This window comes from Erpetoichthys calabaricus, chromosome 3 (assembly GCF_900747795.2).
Source record: "Erpetoichthys calabaricus chromosome 3, fErpCal1.3, whole genome shotgun sequence".
Lineage (NCBI taxonomy): Eukaryota > Metazoa > Chordata > Cladistia > Polypteriformes > Polypteridae > Erpetoichthys > Erpetoichthys calabaricus.
The window spans coordinates 27,442,624-27,458,622 of record NC_041396.2 but is presented as its reverse complement, the minus strand read 5'-3'; the positions used below and the strand labels follow the sequence as shown (position 1 = coordinate 27,458,622).

The window sequence follows — 15,999 nt, the reverse complement described above, 5'->3', positions numbered from 1 at the left end:
CCTGAACCTTACAGAGATTGCACAGATAGTCCAACTTCACCAGGATGGCACATCAATACGTGCCATTGCCAGAAGTTTTGCTGTGTCTCCCAGCACAGTTTCAAGGGCATTGAGGAGATTCCAGGAGACAGGCAGTTATTCTAGGAGAGCTGGACAGGGCTGTAGAAGGTCCTTAACCCATCAGCAGGACCACTATCTGCTCCTTTGGGCAAGGAGGAACAGAATGCCTACAAAATGACCTCCAGCAGGCCACTGGTGTGAATGCCTCTGACCAAACAATTAGAAACAGACTTCATGAGGGTGGCCTAAAGGCCCAACGGCCTCTAGTTGGCCCTGTGCTCACTGCCCGGCACCGTGGAGCTCGACTGGAAGAATGTTAGGCTGCCTGTAACATTGTTCAGCATGACTGGTTTGATGATGGGTCAGTGATGGTCTGGGGAGGCATATCCATGGAGGAACGCACAGACCACTACAGGCTAGACAACGGCACCTTGACTGCCATTAGGTATCGGGATGAAATCCTCTGACCCATTGTCAGACCCTATGCTGGTGCAGTGGGTCCTGGGTTCCTCCTGATGCATGACAATGCCTGGCCTCATGTGATGAGAGTAAGCAGGCAGTCCCTGGAGGATGATGGATTTGATACCATTGATTGGCCCCCACGCTCACTCGCCTGACCTAAATCCAATAGAACACCACTGGGATATTATGTTTCGGTCCATCCAATGCTGCCAGGTTGCACCTCGACTTTCCAGGAGCTCAGTGATGCCCTGGTCCAGATCTACATATATATACTAAAGGGCTTCGGCCCCTGCTCGCTTTGCTTGCCCACTCACTTCCCCCAATGGGGGAACGCTACACACCAGCCACTTTGCATCTCTGCCTCTTGTGTTGTGAAGAGGGGGGCTGAAGGCACGCTAAGGAGATGTGGTCGCTCCTCTGAAACCCCCTTTTAAATGGCGATACAATGGGAAACAAATACATTTTTTTGTACTTCCTCTATGCTCAATCAGCTGGCTTGCTGCTGCTGCTGCTGCTTGTGCTGTGCCGTGTGATCTGCTTGTCGTGCAGCGTTTCGAACATTTAAAAGCCTGTACAGCAGCTGTCCTTTTGTCTCACTGCCTTGTCTCGCAGGACGTTAAAGGGTGTCCGAGAAAATCACATCTTGTCTCCTTTCCAAGCCTTCCAAGATTTTATTTTTATAATAGAGATATTTTTTTTTTGAATAGCACAAAAAAATTTACAAACACATTTGAGCAAGCTGTTACAGACACTTCAACTTTACATTCCTAAAACCTATTTACTTGTAGTATCTTTATGCAACTATATATAATAAACACCTGTAGCCCTTCTCATACAAATTAGTATCCTGAGTTTTGGCTTTATAACCTCTTCCCAGAGTCCCTATAAGTTCAGCCAGACATCGCTTCATACAAGCCTCCCAGACCGAGAATATCGTTCAGTTTGAATCATATTCTATGTGCTGACGGGAAACTGCAAAAAACCAAGGGGTTTTCAGCATGAAACCTTCTTGACTGGAGTTTTGTTCAGCTCCTTTAGTTCCATGTTCTGGTCTTTCAGTGACTGATTCAGGATTACCTAATGACTTTGCAGGGCTCTCAGGCAGTTGACTCCTTATTCACTTGTGTGCGCAGCCACAGCTTTATGCAGATCTATGCAGTTGTGTTGGTACAGAGTGTAAAGGACACATGATGCTGCAGCAGGGCTTGAATCACAGCATTTGTGTGACCTTTTGACAAGTTTTTGGGTGTCGTTGGTTCACATAATTAGTTGTGCAGTTTTTTTTTTGCCAAGAAAAGGAAAGAAAAATGGTGACCTACTGGGGTTAACTAACAAGCACATCACTGAAAAGTGAACAAGGTATTAATTCCTGTGTGTTATATATATGTAAAACAAAAGTTACAAATGTTTATGTTGTTATTTACATGCTTTCTACTTTCCATTCTGCATTTTGAAACAAGGTAACGGAAACGGTGATAAACATTCATAAACCATCAGTCTAAGAGCTGACCATCATTCAGCCGGGGTTGCTACACAGAGCTCCATCAATGTTTACCACGCATAAGCATGGAGTAACCTTTAGTCAGAAAGTTCCTATCCTTGGGCGCTTTGTGCAATCACCTGTTAATGGCTTCATGCGAATTGAATCCTCCACCTAAATTTGGACAAATCTCTTCCTGAGGAATCATAGAGAAATTTGGCTATCTGGCGCCATTAGAACAATTTTGCAGGAACATCAGGGACAATGCAGGGCTCAAGTAATTTATCAGTCACTGGTAGGGATGTCTTTAGTACCTGGCCATGAGCTGCTGTGATGGGCAGCTTTCCAGGCCCTCTTTTGGAGTATTTCACTAGGGAAGAAAGCTTTTCATAAATCATGATTGTGATGCTTTGATTTTCTCCACAGCTGCTTCACTATTTTAACTGCAGATTCTGCCTTATTGTTTACTTCAAGGTGTAATGGAGGTGATGTAGCATGCTGAAACTCTCATTCTATCGCAAACTCCCTGAACTGTTGACTTAAAAAAATGGGCCTGTTCTCTGAAATAACTCAATCTGACTGCCCATAATGAGCAAACTGGTCCTTGCAACATCTAACAGTGGATTCAGCTGAAACATCTGCAAACAACTCGAACTCCCAGAAATCTGAAAAGTGGTCAACGATAAGTGGAAAATCTTATCCTGCAAAGGACAACAAATCCATGCTTACTATTTGCCAGGTTCATGTTGACAGTTTGTGAGACATCATTGTCTCTTTGACTTAGGCTTCTGCGTATTCATTACAGGTTGAACATCTACTTATAAAAGTTATTTATTTTATCCTGCATGTTAGGCCAATGTAATGAGTCTACTGCTTGTCGGTAGCATGTGTCACCTCCTATATGTCAAAACTGTATGTGTTCAAGGATCATAGGCTGCAGGAACTTGGGAATGATAACTCTAGGGCCTTTATATGCCATCCTGAAAGCCCAACAGCCTTGAGGGCCTAAAGGGTGTTATCTATCTCTGCTGGGTTCACTTGATTTAAAGGAGGCATTGAGTGGTGACGTTTAAATAATCCACTTGGTTGACATCTTCTGCCTCTCCCAAGTGTGCAACACTTATGTACATTTCTTTGGCAGGTTTGTATGCAACATTGAAGATAATAATAATAATAATTCATTATATTTATATAGTGCTTTTCTCAGTACTCAAAGCACTATCCACACAGGGAGGAACCGGGAAACAAACCCACAATCTTCCACAGTCTCCTTACTGCAAAGCAGCAGCACTACCACTGCGTCACCTGTGAGGACAATATTGCTCTGAAGAAAAAGCAGCATGCTTTGTAGATATTTGGGTGCTCAGAGAAAGGGCTTTTTGAAGACAGAAATGAGGGGCTTAGGATCAGTCTCCGCTGTGACAATGTCAAGTCCATAGAGGTAGTGTTTGAAACCTCCTACATTTACAAACAATGCTCAAGTATTCTTTTTCAATTTGGGCATAGATTTGTTCAGTTGGCTTCAATGCCCTGGATGTGAAGGCATCTGGCTGGCTCTCCTGCTTAAGACAGCAACCCAGTTTACTGGAATTGCTCTGTAGTGCGACTTGTTTCCTATATCTTAGCACTGGCGTGAGTGTGACATGGTGCTTTATTTCTAGGACTGCAGCTTCAGGCTTAGGAAGCCAATGCCAAATTGCTTGTTTATCCAGATGTCTCCTCAAAGGCTTATAAATCTCTAACATGTGGGCCAAAAATTTGATCAGGTAGGTGACCACACCAATGAAGCGCTGCAAAGATTTCACATCTGTAGGGTGCCACATTTCCTGTTTAAGCTTTACTTTATAGGCATTGATTTTAAGTCCATCAGCAGACAGAACATACCCATGGAAATGCAATTGCTTTGTTTTAAACTGCAACTTCTTCACAAGAGTGAATTGCCATGCCTGTGGCAGCTTAGTACATCTTCGAGTATAGGCATGATGTATTGTGACCTTTTCAAGTTGAGGTTGTGAAACTTTGGGTCAATGCAAGTCCTCAACTTTACTGTTTTTGTTTTTTTTTTCCCAATTGCCATATTGCTTATGCAGCTGGTTGGGTCTGGTACTAGTGCAATGTGTACTGCGGGTTCATATTGATCAATTTTTGCTCTCACTACCTGTTGTATATCAACTTAAATATTATTTGGACTACATTGCACAACGTGGGACCGAGGAATAAGTTCCAAATGGACTTTTCCTAAGAAAGATAGGAAAGATTCTATTGGTCCATTGAAAATATTGTCATATGGGCTAATAAACTGCTTTAAGATCAGTCTGTTGGTCACATGCTTTGCTTTGTGCAGCTGCATGGGAATAGTCCATCCATTTTCCAACCTGCTGAATCCAAACACAGGGTCACGGGGGTCTGCTGGAGCCAATCCCAGCCAATACAGGGCACAAGGCAGGAACCAATCCCGGGCAGGGTGCCAACCCAGCGCAGGACACACACAAACACACACCAAACACACACTAGGGCCAATTTAGAATCTCCAATCCACCTAACCTGCATGTCTTTGGACTGTGGGAGGAAACCCACGCAGACACGGGGAGAACATGCAAACTCCATGCAGGGAGGACCCGGGAAGCAAACCCGGGTCCCCAGGTCTCCCAACTGCGAGGCCGCAGCGCTGGGAATAGCCAATTTCATTAATCATGGCTGTTCACAAATTGAGACAGTTAGAAGTTCACCTTGGGTTTGGCTTGGTGGGTGGAGGCATTGCTCGTTCTGTTTGATTTAGCCACTCTTAGATTGGCAAAAAAAAACAAAAAACTCTCATTTGCAGTACTTCCTTTGTCACGCTTATTACTGTTATTTTTAGTTGAATACTTTACAGTGTGTAGTCAAGCTTTGGAGGTTGTAACGGCCGACCCTTTACCCAGCCGGCAGCTACACCTCCAAGACCTGTGGCCTGGATGAATTACTGAGAGGAATCTAAATATCAAGCCGTACCTCTACCAAATAAACGTTTCCCCACAATCGACGGTGTAAACATAAGCAGAAAAGAAAAGCAGATATGTAAAAAATAAGTGAATATATTAAAGCAGAACACAACCAAACACTATTGCACATACACCATGTAGAATATATATAGATCCCTCCACCAGAGCAATACCGTGACAACACTATAATATAATATATATATATATATATATATACACACACACACACAACAAACCCTCCCTTGCCCCTGTAACATAACAAACAACAACAAATAACAACAATGAATGAAACATGGAAAATGGCAATGATAGATAGATAGATAGATTGAACTTGAGTCCAAGTGTACAACTGTCCTGAATGCGGATGACTGGTCAACTGATAAGAGATGCGTTTGTATTTCCCGGATTAAAGGGAGCAACCTCACCGTGAATCTTCGGCGCGTGGTGGATGATGTAATCCGACCCCGGGGTCTCTGGTGATGAGGGAATTGAAGTCAGTCCGGCGGAATGAAAACAAACTGGTTGCAAAAGCATGATGTGGGAAAACAGCAAGTAAGTTGATTCTTCATCGTTGTCGTTGTCGTGGTGGTGGTGGTGGTGGTGTTGGTAAAAAATGGTCTCCGTCTTTTTTTTCCTCTCTCCGTATCCTCCTGATTGCTTAAATAGTATGCCGGATGTAATTGATTGTGATTGAAGACAGGTGCTTTCCATCTTGGGGCTGTGGTCTCTTTCCATCATCCATCCCGCCTGAATTTACGGGGACGACATTTATTGACACACACGTAAACAGCAAACGGGACGATGGAAACAAAGCATGCTCAGCACAAACATTGACAACACTATTACTACTATGTAGCCCCGCTACAAGGTAATTGAGAAGTTAAACTCATGCATTCCTGATACCGTGTTTCTGCATGTTGTATAGAAAAGACACAAACATGGCTTCAAACATCTCGAGTCCTCAGACAGAACCTCTGTGTCAAAGATAAGTTCAAAGTTACACTTAATTCCAGTATAAGTCCAAATCATATTATGTGATATCATCTAATGTTAAATTTTGCTCTGTACTTGTAATATTTTTTTGTTACTATTGTACTGTACTGAGGATTACCTGTGTTTTGTTCTGTGTATTGTATTGTATTGACCCTCTTCTTTTTGACACCCACTGCCTGCTCAGCCAACCTGGAAAGGGATCTCTCTTTGAACTGCCTTTCCCAAAGTTTCTTCCATTTCTTTTTTTTTTCCTTACAAAGGTTTTTTTGGGAGTTTTTCTTTGTCTTTTTATAGAGTCAAGGCTAGGGGTCTGTCCATTGGCAGGGCCTGTTAAAGCCCATTGAAGCACTTCTTGTGTGATTTTGGGCTATACAAAAATAAATTGTACTGTATTGTGTTGTATAAGTGCAACATCTGAAACAGGGACCTGGTAACAAAGAGCAACTGTAGATTTCAGTACTCAAAAAAACTGAATCAACAAATTTTCCTAATTTCTTCAGTAAAGCACAAACAAGGCTGCACAACATTCACCTTCTTACTGCTCACCTACACAAGTAAAGAAGTTTAGCATTACTGTCTAATTAGGGATGCATGACAAAATATCCATTGTGTTTTAATACGTTGTATATCCATAGACCACAATGCTTATCTAAACTCTGTGTGCTGTTGTTATGTCATGTAGTGACACAATAGTTAAAATAACAGAAACATACTGCAGCAGACAGAGGCACTCTTCGAACCTGAGGAGCCCTGTAGCATGCGTCTGACTTTCTCCTCTGTTGCAGGCTCATTACAGCGTGCAAATTCATTATTAAGCTTCAGTTACCTTGGATTACTAAACTCCTGAGTTGATAACAGCAATTTTAGATTTTTATTTTCTTTCAGTGTCAAGTCTTTTATTCAGTATATTCAGTATATTTTGCTCTTGCTCTCTCCCTGAAACCCCGGCAGTGGTTTAAAATGCACAGACTGGAGAAATTGGTGTTTTAAGTCGAAGCTCTGTATACAGCAGTCGTTGCTGCGCAGGATGTCGCTGCTATTCACAATGCTCAGGATGTCGCTGCTATTCACAACATGCTTTATAACAGGTTGTCACCGGACATTTATTCTCGTTTCAGAATCTTGTCTAGGCCCGCCAGACTAGTAAGGCACCAAAATTGTCTCAGCTAACAGCATCAAACTTAAGACAGTGCATAAACTTTATGTACTCGTGAGATTTGAAGCAGTGGCTTAAAAACATACATTCTATCATGGTATACAAATAATAGGTAATTTATTTATTTATTTCATTGATTGATTGCTTGGATCCATTTCTTCTCATCAATGGGAAAGCTGTTGAAGCTTGAGTAAAGTTACTTTTGTTTAGAATTTGAACACTGGGGGTTAGTGAAGAACCTGTTCTTTCTTCTGCCATTGCTTAGGATAACCAGAAGATAGTTTACCTGTTAACATTGTCTCGTGGAAGAATAAAACACACAAGCATGAAACAGGCATACATTTCTTTATTTTCTTTTTCTAAAATATACAAATATTTTGTATTCTTTTTATTATTTTGCAAGTCTTCCTTTACTGTATCTCATGTACAACTGCTGCAACCTGCCTCATTTTCTCTTCCTCTGTACTTCAATTCTCATCACTCTTCTACCCACATGCTCATTGTCTCTCCTCATCACAAGTCCATACTCTTCGACATACTTTCCTGTATGTCCTTTCTCTGCTAAATTTGTTGTATACCTCTGATTGACTCCACACATCTCGCTTTTGTACCACCAAGCTCCAACTAAATTGCTTTAGCATCCTTTACCTTAAGGGAGCCAAATATTTATCTGCAGATCGTTATTCACCAAGGTCAAATTCTCTATAAATCGCCACATCTCTGACTGAGAGATTTATAAGTCTTCAAACTTGTCCGGGCAAATCACAAGCAGACCTAGTGGTGAAATTAATAATTATTGTTGTGTTTTTGCATTGTTGGATAATATTTGATATTTTTTGGTTTTTCACTTTGTTTTTCTTTTTTATGTTCTGGGACAATAACAACAGCAATTAATTATCATTTTAATGGTCACTCGTGGTTCCTGAGGGATCCCAAAGCCTCTGCGTTCACCTTCATCTGTATCTTTCTGCTTCATGTACTTTTCCTTACAATTCAGTTACTCCTGTTCTTTGTTAAAGTCTGGACTATACCTTTAAATCGCATTTTTTCTTTCTACTCATTAAATGCAAACTGTACAGATTTATTAAGCGTAACAATCGAAAGACAATCTTTGTAAATACGACTTCCAGACTGCATTGAAAAAAAGAGAAATGGCAGGTTGTTGCATTTACAAACATTTATTTACTTTATATTACATGCATTGTTTATGTTCCACTTTTGAACATAAATCAATCTTGTTTAATTTATTGGATTTTGTGGGATGAACAATATACAAATTTCAGTCATTTAGGTAGAAGTCAAATAGCTACATTTAGTCCTCACCGGAAATTAATACGCACCAAGGGGATTCATCGTCAGCATGGCGGTAAAGTCATGTGACTTTCAAAGACGCATTAGGTTGCGGGTTTGAGTTATTGTCGCCGGTTAAGAGCAAAAGGTTAGTGAAATGAAAGTTTTTAAAAGTACACACACACACTCAAACAATATTCAGATATTAATTTAAAACATTTAATCACTCTGACTAATGTTACTCCGTTTTGCATTTTTCCTTGCATTCTCTTTTAATGTTTTATTAAACTATGCCCACTAACTACCGTCACAAGTCATTAAGTGTACTATTAAGTTTAGACTTACTGTACTATTAGATTTACTGTCTTAGTATGGGTACGTTAACGTGTACTTAAATAAAAAAGCGTTGCTGTTCATTGCTCAAAAAGATAAATGCTAATAATACAGACAAATAAATAATACACCCGAATGCAATACAATGCAGTTGCTGAAGTTGCTCGTTTGAAGAAAAAATAAATAAATAAATATATATATATATATATATATATATATATATAATATATATATATATATACTACTAAGTACTAATAGTTAACATTTATTCTATAATATATACAGCTGCATAAATATAAATATATGTATTTTATAACACTCTATCCAAGGTGGATATTTAGTTATACGTGCAGAAACAGTGTTTTTGTACAACTGTTGTACATTTCAGCTTTTGAATACTAATCTCTTGTATTTTTGTTTGTTAGTATTGTTTTTACCGCACATAAAACTAGTTTTGGTATAAGAAAACCTGTTTATATCTTATTAATAACTTTGAACATGAACTATAAAATGATACCAGAACAAGTATAATTGACAACCTAAAAAGGTTATACCGAAGTATATTGGTGAGGTGCATTTTTAAAACAGTGTATAAAATAGTTGTTAAAATATTATGTTTTATCAACGTTAGTCATGTTCATTTAACGTAATATGATTAATTTAACAGAGAATGAAAACGTTTCATTCATTTTATATAAAATATCATGTTGTTCCAGGATATATTAATGTAGTGCATTAAGCATAATTAAATTATTTTTGATTAAAACTATTTTATTATGTGCAACATATTTTTTATTTTAATCTGACATGCCATTTTTTTCAGTGTACCTACTTTTTCATTATTTTTCTTTGAAGAGATTTCCACATTTATTTATTTATTTATTTTCGAATGTTTACTTCTCATATTCGATTCTGCATGGCTCATTTTTCCATATACTGTAGGTTTAACAGAATGAAGAGTCAGAATGGGACGGCGTTCGATGCAAATCTCTTTACCCTTTTTATGAAGGGCGTATTAATAGTTCTGCATTATTTTTCTTTTGTGATTATCTTAGGTTATCGTTTTGTCAAAACCGTAGCTCGTTTGAAATCTCTAGAGAAGGAAGATTTCAAAGGATATCTGCATTAGCCAAGTTTTACTGATAATCTCATGCGGCTCGTTGTATCAAAGATTCCTCGTAGACCTTAAAAGCAGAAAAAGAGTTAAAGGCAGTAAGGCGGCTCCCTGACCTAAGATTTTAGGTTCATACGTGTTGCAGTTTTTTCTTTTCTATTGAAGGTTGTATTATTAGAGTAAGACTTATCTTTAATTTTTTCACAAATATCTAGCAGCAATTTGTACAGTGTTCTGTTTATGGAAACATCACATCAATACATCAACCAAAATACGTGTGTAATATGTCATTCTAGTAAAACACGTCTCTCTATAATAACACACTGGAATGAAAATTCCTCTAAAAGAACATGATATGCCTTTGCTATTTAAAATCACCCCCGATTTCATTGTTATGTTGCTTAACCACCTACAGCTATCTCAGGTGCTCCAACCTGTTATCGCCCTACCACTGCTTTACACATTTGCACCTTCGACGCTACACGAGGATAATTTGCCAAACGAAGCATGGGTAATGTATATGTATTTTACTTTTTCCCTCTCTCAACTTAGATTGCCGATTGAAAGTCGTATTAAGGGATTAAGACCTCCACAGACCCCTGGGAGTCATAATTCAAAAGGCACCGACCTCATTAGGCACATGCATATACTAAAGCACTATAAACGTTATGTATGTTAATAACAAATCAGCTATAGGGATTCGATTAGAGAAAAAAATCCTCGGTGGCAGGGCCCCAGGGGTGGATGAGATACGCATGGAGTTCCTCAAGGCTCTGTGTGTTGTAGGACTGTCTTGGTTGACACGGCTCTGCAACATCGCATGGACATCGGGGACAGTGCCTCTGGATTGGCAGACCGGGGTGGTGGTCCCCCTCTTTAAGAAAGGGGACCGGAGGGTGTGTTCCAACTACAGAGGGATCACACTCCTCAGCTTCCCTGGAAAAGTCTATTCGGGTGTCCTGGACAGGAGGTTCCGTCAGATAGTCGAACCTCGGATTCAGGAGGAATGGTGTGGTTTTAGTCCTAGTCGTGGAACAGTGGACCAGCTCTGCACCCTTAGCAGGGTCCTGGAAGGTGCATGGGAGTTCGCCCAAACCAGTCTATGTGTTTTGTGGACTTGGAAAAGGCATTCGACCGTGTCCATCGGGGAATCCTGTGGGTTGCTCAAAGAGTATGGGGTACCGGACCTCCTGATAAGGGCTGTTCGGTCCCTGTATAACCAGTGTCAGAGCTTGGTCCGCATTGCCGGCAGTAAGTCGAACCAGTTTCCGGTGAAAGTTGGACTCCACCAGGGCTGCCCTTTGTCACCGATTCTGTTCATAACTTTTATGGACAGAATTGCTAGGCGCAGCCAGGGTGTCGAAGGGGTCCGGTTTGGTGGGCTCAGGATTGGGTCACTGCTTTTTGTAGATGATGTTGTCGTGTTTGCTTCATCAGGCCGTGATCTTCAGCTCTTACTGGATCGGTTCGCAGCTGAGTGTGAAGCGGCTGGGATGAGAATCAGCACCTCCAAATACGAGACCATGGTTCTCAGCCGGAAAAGGGTGGATTGCCCTCTCAGGGTTGGTAGCGAGATCCTGCCCCAAGTGGAGGAGTTCAAGTATCTCGGGGTCTTGTTCACGAGTGAGGGAAGAATGGAGCGTGAGATCGACAGGCGGATCGGTGCGGCGTCCGCAGTAATGCGGGCTCTGCATCGGTCTGTCGTGGTGAAAAAGGAGCTGAGCCGTAAGGCAAAGCTCTCAATTTACCAGTGGATCTACGTTCCTACCTTCACCTATGGTCATGAGCTATGAGTAGTGACTGAAAGAACAAGATCGCGAATACAAGCGGCTGAAATGAGTTTCCTCCGCAGGGTGTCTGGGCTCTCCCTTAAAGATAGGGGTGAGAAGCTCAGTCATCCGTGAGGGGCTCAGAGTAGAGCCGCTGCTCCTCCGCATCGAGAGGAGTCAGATGAGGTGGCTCGGGCATCTGATCAGGCTGCCTCCCGGACGCCTCCCTGGTGAGGTGTTCCGGGCACGTCCAACCGGAAGGAGGCCCCGGGGAAGACCCAGGACACGCTGGAGGGACTATGTCTCTCGACTGGCCTGGGAATGCCTTGGGATTCTCCCGGAAGAGCTAGAAGAAGTGGCCGGGGAGAGGGAAGTCTGGGCATCTCTGCCCAAGCTGCTGCCCCCTCGACCCGACCTCGGATAAGCGGAAGAGAATGGATAGATAGATGAAAAAAAATCCAGAACTTTATATCGGGTGAACATTTGCTTTTGTGTTTGTCGATGCTTTACAAAGGGCAGCACGGTGACGCAGTGGGTAGCGCTGCTCCCTCGCAGTTAGGTGACCCGGGTTCGCTTCTCGGGTCCTCCCTGCGTGTAGTGTGCATGTTTTCCCCATGTGGTTTCCACCGGGTACTCCGGTTTCCTCCCACAGTCCAAAGACATGCAGCTTAGGTGCATTGGCAATCCTACATTGTCCGTAGTGTGTGTGTGTGTGGGCTATCGCCCTGTCCGGGGTTTGTTTCCTGCCTTGCGCCCTGTGTTGGCTGGGATTGGCTTCAGCAGACCCCCGTGACCCTGTAGTTAGGATATAGCGGGTTGGATAATGGATGGATGGATGATGCTTTACAATTGAGGTAACAAAGTCACAAGAGTTGTAAATGAATGTTCTTTAGCGCAGTTAACAGGCATCATTTTTTTCGCAGAAAATGTGAAATGTTACTGAGGTTTTTGGAGTCGATATGAATCAATTAAAAAAATAACAGACCGGCAGGGGGATCCTTCGGTCAAGTTTGTAGCTTTTCGGTGCGTCTTCTCTCGTTCATTGGCCTTGATGTCTCACAGTGCTGTTTATTCACTTCTGTGTCGGTGACTCCGCATGAATTGGACCTTACATTTCTGTTTAAGGTGTTAGTAGCGGTAATATTAGCCATCCTGACTGTACAGTATGTAAGGTTAATTTCGTTGGTCTCACGTGCTGTATTTACTGCTTATTCAAAACTTACTTTGGTTTATCTTTATTTTTCTATTTTGTTTTTAAAGACCAGGTATAGTTTTCACCAAAACCGCGTTTTTTTGTTCTATTTCTTTCATTTTCATTTTGCTGCACCACTGACCTCTCGTTTTAAATGACCATCTATATATATGGACTGTTTACCCTTTTGCAGCGCAAGACAATATCAAATGTTCGATCTCCTAAAAATTACATTACAGCACCTGCTCTGATAATGCCGCACCCATGTTTTACTTTTCATCGGTCTCTGATTGGACAGGCTTGCAACTGTGATAATAGGGGTATGCTGATTGATCTGAATTACTATCCTGTCTGATAAAAATCCGATTTTTCCATGCTGTATGGCTTTTTTGTTCTAGATTAGATTATTTATTTATAAAAGCACACTTAAATCAACAGAGGCTGGTCAAAGTGCTGTACAAAAAAAAAACAAAAAACATTAAAATAAACACAATACAAACAACCACGCAAAATCAGATTAATAAAAACAACCAATTGTAACATCAACCACAATCCCATCATACACAACAAAAGACAGAAGAAAACAAGTAGGTCTTAAACCGACTTTTAAAAACCTCTATCGAGGATGAAGACCTGATGTGCAGAGGCAAGTCATTCCAAAGCCTTGGAGCAACAACTGAAAAAAGCTCTGTCTCCCCTAGACTTCAGCAGCGATCTGGCAGTCATCCAGATGACCTCAGTGTTTTTGATGGCACATATGAGTGAAGGAGGTCACAGATATATTTTGGAGCGAGGCCATGTAAGGCTTTAAAAACAAACAACAAGATTTTAAAATTAATGCAACACCTCACCGGTAGGCTAAAATGTTTCTTGAGCCAATTAAAAATCTAGCTGCCATGTTCTGAACCAGCTAAAGGTGCAACAGAGCAGATTTTGGCAGACCCACATATAAGGAATTACAATAATCTAGTCGAGATGTAATAAAGGCATGAATGACTATTTCCAAGTCCTTCTGTGACAGAAAAGATTTTAGTTTAGAAATTTGCCTCAGTTGGTAAAAACTGGACTTTACTACCATGGAGATTTGTTTTTCAAAACTTTGTGACGACTCAAAGATGATACTGTACCTAAGTTTTTGACATCATTATGAACCATTGCTGCCAAAGATCCTAAGTGCATGCCGATTTCAACTGCAGATGTGGTAGGTCCAAAAATAATGACTTCTGTTTTATTTTCGTTTAATTGCAAGAAATTTTGTGCCATCCAATATTTAATATCCTCAAAGCATTTCAACAGCTTTTTTACAGATGAAGTGATGTCAGAACTAACTTTGAGGTACAGCTGCATATCCTCAGCATAACAATGATACGTGACATCATGTTTGTAAAAGATGGGAGTAGATAAAGGGAAAATAGAAGGGGAGCCAGAATAGAATCTTGAGGGATGCCTTGTGTGAGAGGAGCTGGCTGAGAGAAATTCCCATCTTTGTTAACAGACATAGATCTGCCTTTCAAATAGGACACAAACCATTTAAGTGCACAGCCTTGAATGCCTACTTAATCCTCAAGCCGTTTTAACAGAACTCCATGGTCTGCTGTGTCGAATACCGCACTGAGATCCAGCAAGACCAAGATTGCAGAAGAGCCAGAGTCCAAAGTTAATAGAATATCATTTGTTACCTCTAGCAGAGCCAATTCAGTACTATGAAGTTTTTTAAAACCTGACTGAAACACATCACATACATTGTTATCCTCCAGATATGAAATTAACTGCAAAGAAACCACTTTCTCCATAATTTTGGACAGAAATGGAAGCTTAGAAATAGGCCTATAGTTTGAAAGAGCTGTAGGATCAAGTGTGGGCTTCTTCAGCAAAGGCTGAACAATTGCACGTTTATTAAAGTTGTCTGGCATTATACTGGATTTTAGACAGTTGTTAATAATAGCCAACACAATTGGAATTAATGCTCTAAAAGTATCTTTAAATAGTGCCCTTATGTAGCCATCCCGCTAATGTCGCTCTCACCAGAAACCACTTCCAAGTCCTTGCAACTGTGCACAAACTCATTGAAATGGCAGTGTGGTCTGCTTGTTGGCAGATAACCAGGGATCGTGAGTGTTGTGTTGTCAAATGGCACAGCTAGGATGCTGAGTGCTGCAATGTTATGTGACACAGCTGAGGTGCTAAATGCTGATCAGTTGTAAGCAAATAGGCAAACCTCCTTGTATGGAGATGCAGATGTACTGATCTTTTGCCTGTTTCCCTTCATTGAACTGCAGCTAAAGAACGTTCTAGGTCTGCATTTCAGCTTTGAGGCTATCACTCCATCACTGCTTCTGCTGTGCCTCTGTGCTCTGTCTTGCTCTTTGCCTGCACATTTTTACCACTGGCCCTGCTTCTTACACCTCACTTGGGGTTAGCTGAAACTCAGTCTGCCATACTGGCTAAAAGACTCTAGCAGATGGAGAAGCTGCAGAGGTGGCAGTCTCTCAGCTGTCTTCACCCCTGTACTACTGCTGCAAATGGCACTCCAGATTACAGCTTTGAGCCCACAGACTCTCCTGCAACTCCTTTAAAGAGCCAAGCAGGTCCATGCTAGGTCTCCAAGGCACTCGGCACTCAGCTAGTTGCATTGTAGGTCTTCTCTTCCTATAGGGTGGTCCAGATCTAATTATGCAATTTTCATTACACTATAACTTATTAAGTTTATTACATAGAGAATTCACAGCACCTGCCCTGCACATAGAGATTTCACTTAAAATTCTTTTTGTTGCTGATAGATGGCAGCACCTGCCCTGCATTCCAAAATGGTGGGAAGACGGTTGTCAGTCAAACAGTTGCATAATTAGATCTGGACCACCCTGTATTTCTGAAACCAATGCAGCATTGGTGCTGAGCACCACAATAGATTATTTTTTGTTGTAAGGAATCGTCTTATACCAGTTTTGCCACCATTTTTGTTATTTCTGATCACCTATATTTGGTGTTTCCGTTGTTAGGGTAGCTTGTGTGTTGTTAGGGGCGTGTCCTCATGGGTCACGACCCGTGTTTACAATAGAATGGGTCTAAATTGTCACTCGTGACATCATTTTCCTATCTGAGTTAACAGATTCTAAAAACCCTTTTTGAACGCACAATTTTTGGGGTAGTTATTCTCTATTCTTAGGAG

At 41.2% G+C, this 15,999-nt stretch overlaps 1 protein-coding gene across 2 annotated transcripts in view; it reads left to right on the top strand.

Annotated features, from left to right (window-relative positions):
• Nucleotides 1-15,999, top strand: part of LOC114647849 (uncharacterized methyltransferase YdaC-like) — a 53,849-nt gene that overhangs the window by 13,498 nt on the left and 24,352 nt on the right. Inside the window, exon 1 of one of the 2 annotated variants that reach the window (XM_051924519.1) lies at nucleotides 10,311-10,380. The exons of the other annotated variant lie outside the window; for it this stretch is intronic. Coding sequence (XP_051780479.1) covers nucleotides 10,377-10,380 — 4 coding nt within the window. The 5' untranslated portion in view covers nucleotides 10,311-10,376. Of the gene's footprint in view, nucleotides 1-10,310; nucleotides 10,381-15,999 lie in introns of those variants that run through there. 2 annotated transcript variants of the gene reach the window in all.